At 46.3% G+C, this 17,014-nt stretch overlaps 1 protein-coding gene across 5 annotated transcripts in view; it reads left to right on the top strand.

Moving 5' to 3' along the window:
• Nucleotides 1–17,014, top strand: part of FARP1 (FERM, ARH/RhoGEF and pleckstrin domain protein 1) — a 268,577-nt gene that overhangs the window by 40,679 nt on the left and 210,884 nt on the right. For 4 of the 5 annotated variants that reach the window (XM_035003155.1, XM_035003149.1, XM_035003150.1 and 1 more), the window contains exon 2: nucleotides 15,295–15,488. In XM_035003155.1, the coding sequence (XP_034859046.1) occupies nucleotides 15,318–15,488 (171 nt within the window). In that variant the 5' untranslated portion in view covers nucleotides 15,295–15,317. Of the gene's footprint in view, nucleotides 1–1,703; nucleotides 1,886–15,294; nucleotides 15,489–17,014 lie in introns of those variants that run through there. The other variant, XM_035003154.1, reaches the window with a different exon arrangement.

Below are 17,014 nucleotides of genomic sequence, written 5' to 3'. Positions count from 1 at the left end.
TTGATGGGTTTGCCCCTTTGGCATCCTTAGTAACCTGCGTGGGTAATTAACTTGGTAGCTTGATTGGCACCTCTGTGCTAGGAAAAGTGAGAGGTTCAGGGGAGACTGATTGTATCTAGAATACTGAGTCCTGAGGTCACTGAATATTCAAGAGGGGTGACAATTTTAGAGATTATCTTGTCTGGGAGGGCCAATGATGGTTGGTAGTGAAGACCAGCCTGTCTGCCATCTGGTCCCGCATCTGCCACTTTACTAGGTGGGTGACCGTGCGAAAGTTGACTTAATCCCTTGGTCTCAGCTGTGAAGATTAAGTAAGTTCATATTTATAAAGCTCATAGAACAATGCTCTGTTCTAGAAAGTGCTATATAAGGGTTGGCTAAATTAAAATAATAGTTGTACATTTTTTTCCCCCACGTTCTCTGAATGAGAAGCCTAAAATCCAGGAAAGGTCGAGTTAATTTTACAAAGCACTCAAAAATGTCAAAAACTAGGACTAGAACCCGGTGAACAATCTGATAGGATCTAAATCATTTTTCTTCCCTCTTTGCAGTCCAGGGCAAAAACTATTAGTCATAATTATTATTATTTTTTTAATGGACAGTATTGTTTAAATACCTTATTTATTAACCAGGCTGACATTTAAACTTCTCGTTTTTTCACAAGGGGTTTCACTTTTTTTATTGCATACCTTTTCCCTTGACATTTCGCTGTTTTAATTAATGATTAATTCTAGGGGAAGTGTTCCTTTGCAGTTCTGTTGAGTTTTATTGTGTCATTTGGTCTGTGGTAATACTGCCTCATTTATTTCTTGAATAATATTGAAACTGTGAGAGTAGAAATCTAACAGTCTATTCTTTAATGGCTTTAATAGAAATTGCTTTCCTTTTCCCACCCTGAAGGGAAGCCCTGTCATTTATGATTCATTGGATTTGGTAAGCTTTAGGAAATGCTTTCTTTTTTCTTAAAGTTGTACGAAACATGCCATTACTCACTCTGGGATGGATGTCAGTAGAATGTTCTGCAAGATGAAGGATGCATTTAAATTTTGGCATTTCTTTCCTTTTTTTTTTTTTAAGATTTTATTTATTTGAGAGAGAGAGAGCACGAGTTGGGGTGGGGGTGCAGGGGAGGGGCAGAGGGAGAAGCTGATTCCCCGCTGAGCAAGGAGCCCAATGGGAGACTGGATCCCAGGACCCTGAAATCATCACCTGAGCCGAAGGCAGACACTTAACTGACTGAGCCACCCAGGCGCTCCCCTTGGCATTTATTTCTTAAGCGTCATTTCCAGAGTATCTGAAACTTGAGCAGAGAACGATAGTGTGTCAATTAAATTTTTTATTAAAACTTTTCTTATTTAGTAATGAGGCTGTTGGGAATATCCTGACTTAATTTGAAAACAAACTTTTTTTTTTTTTTTTAAAGATTTTATTTATTTATTTGACAGAGAGAGACACAGCGAGAGAGGGAACACAAGCAGGGGGAGTGGGAGAGGGAGAAGCAGGCTCCCCGCAGAGCAGGGAACCCGATGCGGGACTCGATCCCAGGACCCTGGGATCATGACCTGAGCTGAAGGCAGTCGCTTAACCAACTGAGCCACCCAGGCGCCCTTGAAAACAAACTTAATGCTTTGTAGTTTATTAAAGAAAATACCTAGTGCTCTTTTCCTTTCCTTTCTTTTTTTTTTTTTACATTCCAGAAACATCTTTTTTCCTTTGGCTATTTGTTAAGTTCCTGTCATTTTTTCTTGAAGTAAAGAGAGTTATCTTGGAGGACCTCTGAGATAAGCTGCATTACCTGCCAAGGTGTGGGTTTCACTGAGCTGGAAATTGGCAGCATAGCAGGACTTCCATTTCTCACCTCAAGCTGAGTCGGCCCCCTTTGGAGGTAACATCTACACCCTCCCACTTCTGTAGCTAAACAGCATTTCAGAGTAGCCTTAAACTGGAAGCAACCACGATGTGCTTCACTAGATGAACAGATAAAGAAGTGTGGTACCTGCAGACAACGGAATATTATTTAGGGATAAAAAGATACGAGCCGTCAAGCCATGAAAAAACATGGAGTAACCTCAAATGCCTATTGCTTAGTGAAAGAAGCCAGTCTGAAAGGTTACATACTGTGATTCCAACCACATGACTTTCTGGAAGAGGCAGAAGGATAGACAGTAAAAAGATCAGTGGTTGTCCGAGGACAGGATGGAGAAGGGGAGCAGGGATGAAGAGATGGAGAACAGGAGATTGTTAGGGCAGAGAAATGATTCTGTGTGATAGTATAAGGTGGATGCATGACATTTTGCATTTGTCACACCCCACAAAAGGTACACTTGAGTTGGACTTGAGTTAATAATAACATGTCAGTATTGGTCCATCAGTTGTAACAGATTTTTCACACTAATGCAGATGTTAATAACGGGAAACTGTGTGTGAGGAGAGCGAGGGTAATTAGGAGCCCTCTGTATTTTCTTGGAAACATAAAACTCTAAAAAATAAAGTCTATTAAAAAAAGATTAGTATAGACTAATATATTTGCTGTCTGCATTGCTAAGAATCAGTCTGCCTTCTTCCTCCATTCCTCAAATGATACTTTTTCTCTTCATATCAGTGACTAACCACTCATACCAGATCTAATGACTGAACTTTCCTTTTTAAAAAATGTTTTAAAATGTAATCTCTGCATCCAACATGGGGCTCGAGTCACGACCCCGAGATAAAGAGCCACGCAGGCTCTCCGGACTGAGCCAGCCAGGTGCCCCTGAATGAACTTTTCTTAATCCTCATTTTCTTTGTTGCCCCGACAACATCCAGCATTGTGGTTCAGCCTCTGGCTCTTGATGCTCTTGCCTCCTTGGCTTCCTGCTGCGATTTCAGAATGGATTTTCAGACTCTGCTTTTTAGAAATACGGGATTCATCTGTCAGGGAGAAGGTTGTCATAAATGCTCTTCAGAAGCCCTTCCAACTCGGAGAACGTGGGATTCCTTCACCAAGTCTCCTTCCTCTTCCCGTCCATGCCTGTTGGCATGCACTCCAGGCTACCATCTTGGTTAGTTCTTCTTGTGCTGTGTCTGAGCCTCTCTGAGATGCTACCCATTGTCACAGTGTCACCTCAGACTCCCTTTCCTGAACCTCTGGGCCCTTTGGAACTTTGGAGAAAGCATTCGAGAGGAGATAGCAGGGGGCTGAGGAAGGGTGAGTGTGGAGGAGATGGAAACAGTGACCTTTGGAACGTTGCTGGACAGCCTGCCTCCAGGCCCTGCAGTCACCCTCAGTCAGCCACAAAGGGGACCTCTTGGCCTTTTCTCGCTCTGTCTCGTACTTGTAGCTAAGTTCTAGATTTGCCCATAATTCCATCTTCTTCCCCCACATCTAATTTGTCATCAATTTGTAAAGATTCTTCATGTCCAAGTATTCCCAAAATATGCCTCCTGACTCTCTTCTCCTTGTCACTATCATGCTTTCTTGCATGAGACATTACAGACACTACCTGACTGGTGTCCTGATCGAGCCACCACCTCACTGTGAAATATTTTCTTAAAACTGGATGGTTTTCCCCTTGTCTTACAAACCACAGTGCCTCATTCTGATCCACAGATGAACCTCCTACACTTGGCCTATTTCAGGCCGACTGAAATCTGCCTCTCACCTACTCATCTCATTTTCTTTTCACTACTTTCTTGCCTCCGTTAGTCTGTACCCACTATCGCCCCAGCTCCTGGCATATGGCAGATACTTTTTTTTTAAGTAGGTGCCACACCCAACGTGGAGCCCAACACGGGCCCTGAACTCATAACCCTGAGATCAACACCCGAGCTGAGATAAGAGTCAGACGCTTAACCGACTGAGCCACCCGGGCACCCCTGGTAGACACTTCTAGTGCATGCAAGAATGAACTCCGCCTAGAATGTGTGTCTTATCCACACCTTTCTGTGGCTTTAAAAATATACATAATACCTATTGTCAGAAGTAAACATGTTGCCTTCGACGTTATCTCTGAGTACCTGTTGTCTGTTGCCTGATAGATAACACATCCCATAAAGACAAACCACACGGTGCCATATTGTGGCTTTGGGTCCCATATCGTGCTGAGAGTAGTTGTTGAAACATCGTAGGTCCTTACAAATGCCCGTTATTGGTGCTGATCCCAATGATTGTGACACCTGAAATGGTGGTCTAAACAGTCTGTTATCTTCAGAGACGCTGAGTAAGCAACATACTGCACCTCATTGTGGGCTAGGCAAGGATTAGGTGTTTTCCACAACTCCTTGGAGAGGCTGACCAGGGTCAACTGGAGACAAAGAAAGAGGACTTTCTTTAGTAAGTGGATGAGATTGATGTGCTTTAAGTAGAGCGAGCTTGGCCGCAGCCCACGAGGTGTAGCCTGTGTTGACACAGAGCCACGTGGTTTGTGAGCCTTGAGGGAGGCTGCGGGCTGGGGTTTTTGTCTTCAAGAAGACCACGTCTCTCCTGACGTTTTATCTACCCCGGCCTTTGTGTTAGAGGCAGAATGGAGAGGAGCTCTCGTTTAATTTTGTACCCTCAGAGTCATCAAGAAATTGACATCGTTGACATGTGACTAATTGGATTCCCCCCCCAACTTTTTGGCCCCCCCCCCCCCACTGGGGTAAAAAGAGCCTTCTCTTCCCAACACCTCTGCTTCTGCTTCCGTTCTACATGCTTTTCTTTTGCCTATCTATTCAGTGCAGGAAATACGTTCTACCAAACCAGTGAAAATGCAAACGAAAGTATTGCATTGTCTCCAGTCATTTTTAGAACAAGGTTGGAGTCTACGTGAACATGGGATTGGAGAAGAAACGCCACCTTTTCTCGTCGAGAGCTATAAAAAATCAGGTGCTCGTTACGTCAGGTGCACATGTGAAACGTGGTCGACAGATGTTTTCTTGGTGAAGTGACTGCCTAATTTGTAGTCAGGTGGATTTACTTATTGTAGCTGATCGTCATGGGGACCCTGAGAAGTAGTTCTCAGGCCAGAACTCACATCAGAATCTCCTGGAAGGCACCCTGAGCCTTTCTGATTCAGTGGACCAGTCCTGGGACAGGATTTGCATTTCTTACAAGCTCCCAGGTGATGCTTTTGCTGCCGATTTGCAACCACGGTTTAAGAACCTCCTGCACTAGCTGGCGAGCTTTGTCTGCATTTCCCACGTAGGGAAAGCGTCATCTAGAAGGGATACGTGCGCTGCCTAAAGTTCTTTCAGTCTCCGAGTCAGAGCCAGTCTCTTGCATTGAGATAGGAGGAGCCTGTCACACTCCCAGATAAGGCAGCCCCTCTGGACTTTTAATCTAGTTGGAAATTCAGGAAAAGGGGAGAAAGGCCTGGAAAGCAAGTGAAATACAAGCCACACATAAGCAAAACCCAGAGACAATAAAGTGAGGCATTTTTTTCCCCCTGAAAGAGTAGATCAGGGAAGGCTTTCTGGAGGAGGTGACCTTGGAACCAGGGAAAGAAGGCAATATTTGAGAAGGAAGAAAACACAGGTGTGTGGAACAGCAGAGGCCAGCTGGGTTAGAAAACCGTTGATTCACGAGTAGAGACATCAGGGTAGATCGTTGGAGTGCCTGGCTTGGAATTTTCACATTTAACTTGAAATATTGATCAGACGCAGGTTTTTGAGCAGAAAAGGGATACGGTTAAAACCAGACTTTTGAAATAACGTCTATGAACTTGAGGACACTTCTGCTCAGGGTTTTTCTGGAAGGCCTTTCCGGAGATTTGTTAGGGGTATATAAGCTAGCCTAAATGCTTTTTTACTAGGGTTGGCGAGAACAGACGGTGAAGATCGTCTTTATGAAGTTGACGGGGTCTCGTCCTCTCCCTGCCTTGGGCTGGTGAATTGGGGCACCCCTGCTCCCAGACGGTTAACTCCCAAATGATCAAACAGGCCAAACAGTCTGTCGCCTGTTTGAAGTCTCTGGTTGATGTTAAACAGCTGATCTGCTGATCTGCAGTTGTTTCTTTTGCTCCCAGACTTTTTTGAAGGAAGCAAATCTATCCGTATAGATAGCTGTGTTGGAACTTTCTCAAAACCCCTTATCTAAGTCCCTGTGAAAAGCCAAACTTGGCCGGTTGTGCTCATGAGGAGCTACTGGCCCCCAGCCTTTCTGGGGGCGCGGGGGGGTTTGGGGGTAGCTCCTCCCTCCCTCCCTCCCTCCCTCTCTCCCTCAGGGCCTGTGGCCCCTGGGACAGAGCACAAGGTGGGGCTTTGTTACCCGGCAGGGCTGGGGTTCCACACATCCTTCACCCTTTGCCCTTCTGAGTGGAGCTGCTTTGGGTCCCCACAAAATGGCAAATGTGCGCTCCTTCCCTCAACGTGGGGCGCTCGGAAGTACTTTGGGGGCTCTAGAACCCAGCTCTGTAGCTTCCTGAAATCTACGTCTTGGGCTTCCGTGAGTAACAATTTTCTGTGCATTTTTCTTAACTCGGAATTCTTCGGTGGCATTTATTTATGTACGTCTGTCGGTGTGAATGTGTTTATTTTAAATGTGTGTCTTTAAAGAGAAGTGGTGTGTGTTTTTTTTCAAAGTTTTTATTTAAATTCCAGTTAGTTGACATAGTGTGATACTGATTTAAGTGGCTTATCCTTAAAACTGGGAGGAAAGCTCCTTTGCACATTCTTGGTCCTCCTGTTTCGATTGAGAATTGTCACCCTTCTTTTTTTTAAAAATATTTTATTTATTTATTCGACAGAGAGATACACACACAGTGAGAGAGGGAACACAAGCAGGGGGAGTGGGAGAGGGAGAAGCAGGCTTCCCGCGGAGCAGGGAGCCCGATGCGGGGCTCGATCCCAGGACCCTGGGATCATGACCTGAGCCGAAGGCAGAGGCTTAACGACTGAGCCACCCAGGTGCCCGAGAATTGTCACCCTTCTTTACTGTGATTTCTTCTTAGGTTTCATGCTCTAGATGGAGTCAGGGTAGTGAGGATTATGTCCTCTTAGTAGAGGGAATTTTTAAAATTGTGTATTTCTGAATGGGTGATATCCCGCTCAGTCCTGTCCTTTACAGCTCTCCTGCTAGTCACTTCTTTGTCCTTCCAGAGAGGTTCTGTGTGTTCATAAGGATAGTTGTGTGGGCGCACACACCTTTTTATTTTTATTTTTTTTAAGTTTTTATTTTAGGGACGCCTGGGTGGTGCAGTCCGTTAAGTCCCCGACTTTGGTTTCGGCTCAGGTCACGGTCTCGGGGGCATGAGATCGAGCCCTGCGTCAGGCTCTGTGCTCAGTGTGGAGCCTGCTTGGGATTCTCTCTCTCCCTCTGCCCTGTGGCACCCCAGCCCTGATGCGTGTGTGCGCTCTCAGAAAATTTATTTTAATTCCAGTTAACATACAAGGTCATATTAGTTTTAGGTGTGCAGTGGAGTGATTCAATTCTGTAAATCACCTGGTGGTTATCACTACACGTTGTGCATACACATTTTTTAGCCTATTTATTGGGGTGTAATTTATATAGCATAACTTTGATGTGTTTTAAGCGTACAATTCAGAGGTTTTAGTACATTTACAGAGTTGTGGGACTGTCACCACAACTTAGTTTCAGAACATTTCCAGCACCCCCCAAAAAATCTCCATCCCTCTGAACTTTGCTGTCAGCCCAGCCCCTCTCCTGAGCCCCAGGAAATCACTTCCTGTCTCTGTAGATTTGCCTTTTCTGGATAATTCCTACAAGTCAGGTCATTTGCTGTGTAGTCTCTTGCATCTGGCTTCTTTGACTTAGCACAGGGTTTCTGCGGTTCATCCATATCATAGCCGGTGTCAGCCTTTCATTTATTTTTGTTGGTGAATAGTCCCCTGCTTGGATATACCACCACCTGATGGGCATTTGTCCCCTTTCCACCTGTTGGCTCCTTTGTGTGGATGTATATTTTCATGTCCCTTGGGGGAGACGCCTAGGATTGCTGGGTCATAGGCTAAATTTATGATTAAATTTTAAAGAAACTACCAAAATGTTCTCCCAAGTGTCAAGCACCCTTTTCTGTTCTCACCAGCAATGTAGGTGAATTCTAGCTGTTTCCACACTCTAAATAACACTTGTTACCGTCCGTCACAGTGGGTGTGAAAAACTGTCTCATTGTGGATGTCATTTGCATTTCCTAATGACCAGTGATGTTGGACGTCCTTCCATGTGGTTATTAATCATTAGCCATGTGTATGTCTTTGGAGATTTAAATTTTCTTGTATCCATTTTAAAACCTGGGCTAATGGTTAATTTGCAAATTTGGTGCCTTTCAACATCTGGGCTCTTCCTCTGCCAGTTTTAGTTATTTCTGCATTGTCAGGAGTTCACAATATTCTATTACTCACCCTCTTACGGTATAAATGGATTTAGAGTTTACCAGTAATCCTTCCCCAGTGTTTTACCCCATTCACCCCTTGTTTTGCTGAGGTTTATCCTTCCTTCTAGGAGTTTCTTCTGCATGGGCTTAGGCAACAGTATTCTGAGTTCTTGACTGTTTAAAATGTTTGGCTCTTCTATTTGAATGAAAATTTGGGTTTAACGTTTTGATTCCTCTTTTATTTCTTTGAGGACTGTTTTGACAGTTTAAGCATTAAGTGTTGCCATGGGTGAGTCTGAATTTTCCTCCCCTGGTATTTTGTTTGAACTTCGTGCCTAGGTACCCGAATGATTCCTGCTTTGTTTTTGAAGGTTGGTGTTGATGCAGGAAATGTCTGGTGTTGATCATCTTGTGTTAGTTGTTCATTCACAATGGGGAATTTTATTTCTGGAATGTTTTCCTGAATTCTACCTTAAAACTTTTTTTTTTCCCCCCTCCTTGTTCCATTATTATTTTTTGTTCTTTAGGGACACTGGTTGTGGGTGACTTGGAGCTCCTGTTCATTCACAATGGGGAATTTTATTTCTGGAATGTTTTCCTGAATTCTACCTTAAAACTTTTTTTTCCCTTGTTCCATTATTTTTTATTCTTTAGGGACACTGGTTGTGGGTGAGTTGGAGCTCCTGCTTCGTTCCATAGCTATCACTTTTCTTTTCACTCTGTTTTAAATCTTTTTGCTCCCTTTTCTCAATCTTTCCCCTCAAGACCCTCCTGTTTTCACCTGAGCATATTTTCTTTTAGCCACTTCCGTTTTGGTGATTGTCTTAGTCTGTTTGGGCTGCTATAACCGTACCATAGAATGGGTGGCTTATGAACGACAGAACGTTCTTTCTCACAGTTTTGGAGGCTGGGAGTCCATCAGGAAGGCACCTGCTTCCTAAGCTGCTGGCTTCCAAGCTGGGTCCTCACATGGCAGAGGGGCTGAGCTAGGGCCCTGGGGTCCCTTCATAAGGGTGCCAGTCCCACTCATGAGAGCCCCACCCTCACCATATAACCCCCTCCCAAAGGACCCCCCCCAACATACCATCACTTTGGGGATTTGGTTTCAACACGTGAATTTTGGGGGGCAACACGAACATATATTTTATAGCGGTGATGTTTTTATTCATCTTTCTGGTTTTCCCCTGAGGTCTGCCCTCATGCTTTATTTTCTTCTGTTTTCCCATAGCTTCCCTGAACTCTTGTAGTCCTTTTTTTTTTTAAGATTTGAGAGAGAGAATGGAGGGGGGGAAGGGCAGAGGGAGAGGGAGAAGCAGACTCCCCGCAGAGCACGGAGCCCGAGGTGACATGGGGCTCTATCCCAGGATCCTGGTACTGTGACCTGAGCCAAAGGCAGACGCTTAATGATTGAGCCACCCAGGTGCCCCTCTTGTAAATCCTCTCCTGTTTTTGTTTATTGAGTCCATTATTTCATCATATAAGTTGGGACAGTATGTTTGGGAGAAATTCTGATTCTTCTTTTGTCCTTCTCATTTTTTTTTTCTTCTAGCATCTTTGTAAAGGTCCTTTGTTATTTGGCAAGTGCTTTATGAACTAGCTATTTGTAGGAGCTTCCTGAGAGCCAGGAGACTGTCCCATGCTCATAGGAACTCTTGTGACCTGAGGGGGTGTGTGTATAATCCTTTTATCCTCTGTTTTTCTCTGCTTGCTGGGCTGGTAGCATTCCCAGTGCCGTCTTTTTTTTTTCACCTGGCCTTGGCCATGGACTGCGTCCTGCTGATGTATCTTACCTGTGCTGTTTCTCTGTCAACTCCATCTTTAGTGGGCTCTCCCCCCCCCCACACTGTGGCCAGGGAAGCTCTCTGTGCTAACCTGTACATCTGTTCCCCTGGTTTCCAGAAAGTTCTTGCTGGCTCTGTTGCTTGGGATATCCTGCGTGTTCGGGGAGGCATGGGCAGCCTCTCCAGGCATTTTCCTTCTCCTCTGTCTGACCTTGACGGCAGTTTGGCAACTCTCTCCCCCAGTTTGTGGTTTGGAGTTGCAGATGTGTTCAGGGATGGAGTTGGCATTTGTGTGTGTGTGTGTCCTTATTGCATTTGGGTACATTCCAAGAGGAAGTCTTGAAGCCAAGATACGACAGGCCAACTCTAGCTTTTTCATGTTTTCTCTGCCAGTTAAAAATTTTATTTCTTGTTGTAGTTCCTGTTTCATACAGCCAAAGAGTAAAGTCATTTCACGCACAGCTTTTTGCTTTTCGGTCTGGAATGATCATGTTAGTAGTAATGTATCACAAGGAAAGAAGTGTTCATTTGCTTTGCTTTGACCATTCCTTAAGGAATTCAGCAGTCAGCGGTGGTTATGGAGGTAAAGTCCAAATAGAGCCTGGATGGATCTATATAAACAGGAGGCTTTTCGGGAGCTGTTAGACCTGTTTGCCTAGAAGGCTGTGTTTTGTTACTCGACCCACCGATTCTGATAGCAAGCATCAACGTGGTCACCCATTTATGACTTGCTAGTGTTCCTCGGATGCTCAGCTCAAACCTCTTGGCTGGATTTATATTTGAATTGAGCAGTACTTTCCATGTACAGCAATAGTCTGCATGCAACTAGGAAAACAAAGCAGGACTACTTTGTTGAAATGTCAGTAACCAGAAGTAGAAATGATACAGGCATGAGGTCATTTGGAGACTGAAGAAAAAGGAATTTAAGGGACTAAATATCTCTTAATAACTCGCTCACTTTATTTTTTATTTTTTTTAAAGATTTTATTTATTTATTTAAGACAGAATGAGAGAGAGCACATGAGAGGGTGGAGGGTCAGAGGGAGATGCAGACTCCCTGCTGAGCAGGGAGCCCGATGCGGGACTCGATCCCGGGACTCCAGGATCATGAGCTGAGCCGAAGGCAGTCGCCTAACCAACTGAGCCACCCAGGTGCCCCATAACTAGCTCACTTTAATTCTTCTATGCCAAGGGGCTAAAAAGGATAATACATATTCATCTGGAGATCTTGGGCCCGAGGGGGAGAGAGGGTTTAGTTTAGGAGATGAGGGGCCTTGCCCTTTGCTCAGGCAGGACAAGGAGAAAGTGCTTTTGTAGGGAGGGACCCTAGCACCCTTGAGGTGGGGTTGACGTGGGGGACTAGGCCCTTTCCTCCCTTATCAACACCTCCCTGGCTGGGCATCTGAGCAGCATCTCCCTGACTCAGCAGGAGGAGGTGGTGGGGGTGGGGGGTGGGGTTGTGCAGCATGAATGACTGAGGGAGGGAGGGCAGGGAGGAAGAGGAGGGCAGGAAGGAAGAGGAAGGCAGGGGATGCTTTGAGAGGCAGGGAGGGATCAAGACTAAAGTAGGAAAAAGTGCAGAGAGTTGGCTGGGGATGGGGATGGCAAACTAAGCAAACTGAGCTGATGTCCGTGTTCTCTGGAGCTTGTGTTTATTTTTAACCATGAGACCGAACAGAAAACCTACAGGGAAATAGTTTTGCCTAGTTTGTGAAGATTGTTTTAAACACAACTGATTTCGTAACTAATCAGATGCATACACCCACATCTGATTCACTGAGCAAACAGACGACCCATTTCCACTTGCCGTAAGGCCCTGTGCTTGGCATCATAGATGAACTTGGTCCGGTCACAACTCTCAAGACGAACAGTGAATTAAGCAGAGCACAGATCACACAACAAACAGATTAGAATTGGGTTCTTTTTTTTTTTTTTAAAGATTTTATTTATTTATTCATGAGAGACAGAGAGAGAGAGGCAGAGGGAGAAGCAGGCTCCCAAGGAGCAGAGAGCCCGATGCGGGACTCGATCCCAGGACCCTGGGATCATGACCCGAGCCGAAGGCAGAGGCCCAACCATCTGAGCCACCCAGGCGCCCCTAGAATTGGGTTCTTAAAGCTTATTGGGGGCGGAAATTAGAAAGCTCCTTCCAGCACCGAACTATGAAGTCTTAGGTGGGCATTCAAAAAGGGAGGAGCAGCTCTCGGAAAGGCTGATCCATTGCCTTGCCACAGAACCCAGCCCTGAAGGATTGTATAGGAATGAATAATACTCTCTAAAGGGCTTTGGTGGAGTTTGTGGAGAAATACGTAGAAAGTGGTGTTTCTGAGGTGGTCATCAGACCCTTAATGTGTCTAGTCAAAGGATGCATCTCTTCAGGCTAGGGTGGTTTGAGTCAACAACCAGGTTGTTGAGGTGACTCCATAGTTTCCGATCTGCTGGCTTGTGGGCCAGCCTTTGACATCACAGCGAGAGTGCTGAGAGGCACCGGGGAGGGGCTGCCATATGGAATTTTGACAGAAACTTCTGGGAGCCCAACTCTTGAGGAGAAGGACAAGCCAGGAGTTGGGTGAGAAGAACCTACCAAATGAGATTTATGAACTGGATGGTTTTTCCTGAACAAAGTTGCTGAAGGGTGATGTGATTTCAAATGTATAAGACACAGCACTTAGCTCCGTACTTCATGCCACAGGTGACTCCTTGGTGTCCTTTCTGTGGCTTTCTCAGTCATTCAGGGCCCCGGGTTCTTTCTGTGCCTCTTTCCCATCTTCCTCAAGGACCCTGGCATGATTTTGCCAGGGTGGCCGTGAACAAAACACCACAGGTTGGGGGCGGGGATGCAACAACGGAAGTGTGTTTCCTCACAGTTCTGGAGGCTGGAAGTCCAGACCACGGTGTTGGCGGGGCTGGTTTCTCCTGAGGGCTCTCTCCTGGGCTGGCAGACGGCAGCCCTCTCCTAGTGCCCTCACGAGGCCGCTCCTCAGCTCCAGAGTCCCTGCTGTCTGTGGGTCCAGCTTTCTCCTAAGGACACTAGTCAGATTGGATTACAGCTCAGCTTAATGGCCATATTTTAATTACCTCTTTTAAGACCCTTTTTCCAAATACAGTTACACTCTGAGATACTGGGGGTGAGGACTTCAATATAAAAATTGGGGGGGGGTGGAGGGGCACCTGGGTGGCTCAGTTGGTTAATCCTCTGCCTTCAGCTCAGGTCATGATCTCGGGGTCCTGGGATTGAGCCCCACATAGGGCTCCCTGCTCAGTGGGGAGTCTCTAGTCTCTGTCTCCATCTCCCCCCCCCAACTTGTGCTCGCTCTCAAATAACTCAAGTTTTTTTGTGGAGGAACAATATTCAGCCTATGACCATCCTCTTGACTGGGCACAGAGGTTCTTTTTGCTTTCCTCCCCCCCCGTCCCTCAGCCATTTGCTTTCATTTTGGCTTTTGCTTGTACAGCAGGATGGTGTCTGAACGCTCAGCCTAAATCCAGCTCCAGCTTCCCCTCAGGCCCCTGGATGTCACCAGTCAAAACTCACAACTTCCCTCCCATGCTCTCCCTTCTGCCTGGATATAAAACTTACTGGTCATTGCTATACTTTTATATCCTCCTCCTTGGTAGCTTACCGTTAACAGTGGTGGGTTAATTTTTCCATGACAGTGGGTTTTATGGCCTCACGTTGTCCCCTCAGGCACAGATTGTCACAATAGCTTTGTCACTGGACCCTCCACAGCCCGTGCCATCCATCTTTCTCCAGCCTGAAGGGTAGGTCCTCCTCGGATGGGTTTTTCTAAGATTCTGCTTTTCGTGTGTCTTCATTGTCACCCAGCAGCTCCCTGCTGCCTGCAGGGAAGGACCAGACTTCTCAGCCAGGGGCTTGAGGTCCTCCATCGTTTGGTTCCAGCCTGTTTTCCAAGCCCATTCTCCCCGTTAATCCCTACTCTTCTTTCTGTGTGCCACCCTGTTTCTGTCCCATAGCTTTGTAGGGGCCCTTCCCCTTCCCCTCAGTGCCTTCTCTTGTGTGTTTGTTTTCTTGCAAATATTACCTGACATTAGAGAATGGATTGAGGACCGTTCCTACCTTCTCCGTGATGGAAGCGCGCCCCCCCCCCCCCGCCCCCATGGTGCTCTGTGACCCTTCATATCCAGACAGGGCCTGCCATCAACCAGACATTATTGAAATCTCTGTGCCCTGCACTGTGTCTAGCTAGGTGCTGAGATCCAAAGACACCCAAGATTTGATTCCTGCTTTATAGGTCATCATGAGGTCATGGGGTCCTGGGGGATGTGACCAGGCAGAGGCACATGGGCCGGACCACCATGCTGATGCAGGATCAGGGTTGTGGGCACAGAGGGGGCACCTGAGTCCTGCCCAGGTGTCGGGGATGTGGTCCTGGAACGGAGTTCAGAAGCCAGGGTAGAAGTTTCCAGGTGGAGAAGGAGTGCAAAGCGTTCAGCCAGCGAGAGCCATGCACAGAGAGACCTGGATCAGGACAGAGGGTAGGGGGAGGGGTGTGGTGTGCAGGGAGAAGAGCGGGCTATTTGTAGATTTTGTTTTCAGGGAAATAACACTGTTGTTGATACTATATGTAGAATGGTTTCTTGGGAAAGGGGGAACAATGGGGGGGGGTTGGTTGGCCGGAGAGGAATGCATTAGAAGGTAATTGTGATAGAAACAAGCAGAAGAAATGAGGGAGGAAAGACCCTACCTTATGTCGCCTGGGTTTGTGGGAGTGCATGTTTGCCTTCCTCAACAAATTATGAACTCGAGAGCCATGATATGTGCTTATCTTTTTATAATACCCACATTACTTGGTATGTTAGTGTGTCCATAAAAGCTAATTAATGGATGCTAACGGTATGGCTTAGGCATTGTTTATCCTCTTCTGTCCAAATTCAAAAAGTTGTGCCCAGCTCACTGTAGATACTGAATAATGGTTGAACACAACTGAATTTATAGTATGAATAAGAGCTGACGGTAAAACTAGGAAAGAAAATGTTAAAATATGCACAACTGTTTGCATGTGTCCGTTGGTTGAGGGTGACCTGATTTTTCGTGAAGGCTCCGAAGCCTCCCCACACGTGAGTCCTGTGCAGGGGACTGAGATCCCACCGAGCTGTGGATCCTCAGATTCAAGGAAGGCTCAGAGAGCACAGATGTCCCTTAGGTGCTTGAAATGAGTCGCCTCTTCTGATGTATTTTTCTTTCTCACTGCTTTCTGCAGATACTATATAGTCTGCTTTCACCATGGGAGAAATAGAGCAGAGGCCAAGTCCAGGATCGCGACTGGGGGCCCCGGAGAATTCGGGGATCAGCACCTTGGAACATGGACAGAAGCCGCCCCCAACACCTTCCGGGAAGCTCATGTCCATCAAAATCCAGATGTTGGATGACACGCAGGAGGCGTTTGAAGTTCCAGTAAGTTGGGGTAGATCTCTGAACTCAAACGTGTGGGCAGCCTTCAGTACGGGGAGGTTCCTCTCATCCCATTTTCGGTGATGGGAGATGGTAGGAGGAGGGTCCACACCTCCCTCTCCACCCCCAGCAGGCTCCTCTGACCCATTCTGGTTCTGAGCTGTCCAGTATTTTGACTCATGCGTGCATTGCCAAGACAGTAGCCTCAGGGGGCTGATCACTTGAGTTACACAGACTTTCCTACTCGAATACGTATGCGTATGCATGTGCACGTATGATATGTGTATATTTGAACTGGATGCAATTGCGGTCTTGCGGATGCATCTCATTTGCTCACTACAGGTATTCCTCTCATGGTGGTGTGTGTGCGCTGCTTCTCTAGGGTACGGGCAAGAAAAATCCTGAGAAAACCATCAGAGACCCGCGTGCGTGTTTTCATGTCGGGAGAGACGTGGGCGACTGTGTTCAAGGGTGGGAAGTAGGGGGTGTAGAAAAACCCTGAACTAGGTCCACGCTGTAGCAGCCCCAGAATTAGAATCCCCCATCCCAGGGACCCGGCGAGGAGATGGGGGTGTCTGGGAGCTAGGCAGAGAGGGAGGAATCAGCAGCCTTGGCCTCTTTCATCCGTGGGAGCCCCGTACCCTGGCTCTCACTCCCTGCACCCCCACGGTTCTGCTCTATTTTTCCTCCGAGCCCCAGCCTCCTCCTCCTCCCCTCTGGCCTCCGGCCTCTTCCTGCTTGGAGGTTAAGGAACCAGCACCAATTAGAAGCAGATGAGGATTTCTTGGGCCCAAGGCAGGGAGGGTGAGCTGAGTGTTTCCGGCTCTCTAGAACTGGGACTGCACTTTCCTCCGGAATCCTTGTCCCTTACATGGATTGGGGTCCATAGACCTTGTTTGTAGCACGCTTTGGATTTAGTTTTCTGTGTCTGTCTCAGGTACTGTACACCACATCTGCCATTGTTGGCAGGGAAGAAAAGAACTCCTGAACTCAACAGCCGACCTAAACACAAAACTTTGGGAACATAACCTGTTTTTATTTTATTTTATTTTATTTTGTTTTATTTATTTATTTATTTATTTATATTTTTTAACATTAAAAAAATTTTTTTTTTTAAGATTTATTTATTTATTTGAGAGAGCGAGAATGAGAGAGAGCACATGAGAGGGGGGAGGGTCAGAGGGCAAAGCAGACTCCCTGCTGAGCAGGGAGCCCGACGCGGGACTCGATCCCGGGACTCCGGGATCATGACCTGAGCCGAAGGCAGTTGCTTAACCAACTGAGCCACCCAGGCGCCCCATAATCTGTTTTTAAAGTGGAGACGATCCGTCTATTATTCCTGTTGGCTAGAGGGACTGTGGGATTTAAGAGTTGACATAAACATCTGTAACCCGTCATTTAATCACTTATGCAGCATGATTTAGTAAATCATATTCCATCTTAATATTGTTCTGAGAGTGTGAATTACCATTAAGCATCTCAGGGAAAGATAAACCTCAGAATAGCTATGCTTAAAACTGCCTCATTAT

Source organism: Mirounga leonina, unplaced genomic scaffold (genome assembly GCF_011800145.1).
Source record: "Mirounga leonina isolate KUSES-001 unplaced genomic scaffold, KU_Mleo_1.0 Mir_127, whole genome shotgun sequence".
Lineage (NCBI taxonomy): Eukaryota > Metazoa > Chordata > Mammalia > Carnivora > Phocidae > Mirounga > Mirounga leonina.
Note: the sequence above shows the minus strand (reverse complement) of the source record. Positions and strands in the feature narration are given on the sequence as shown.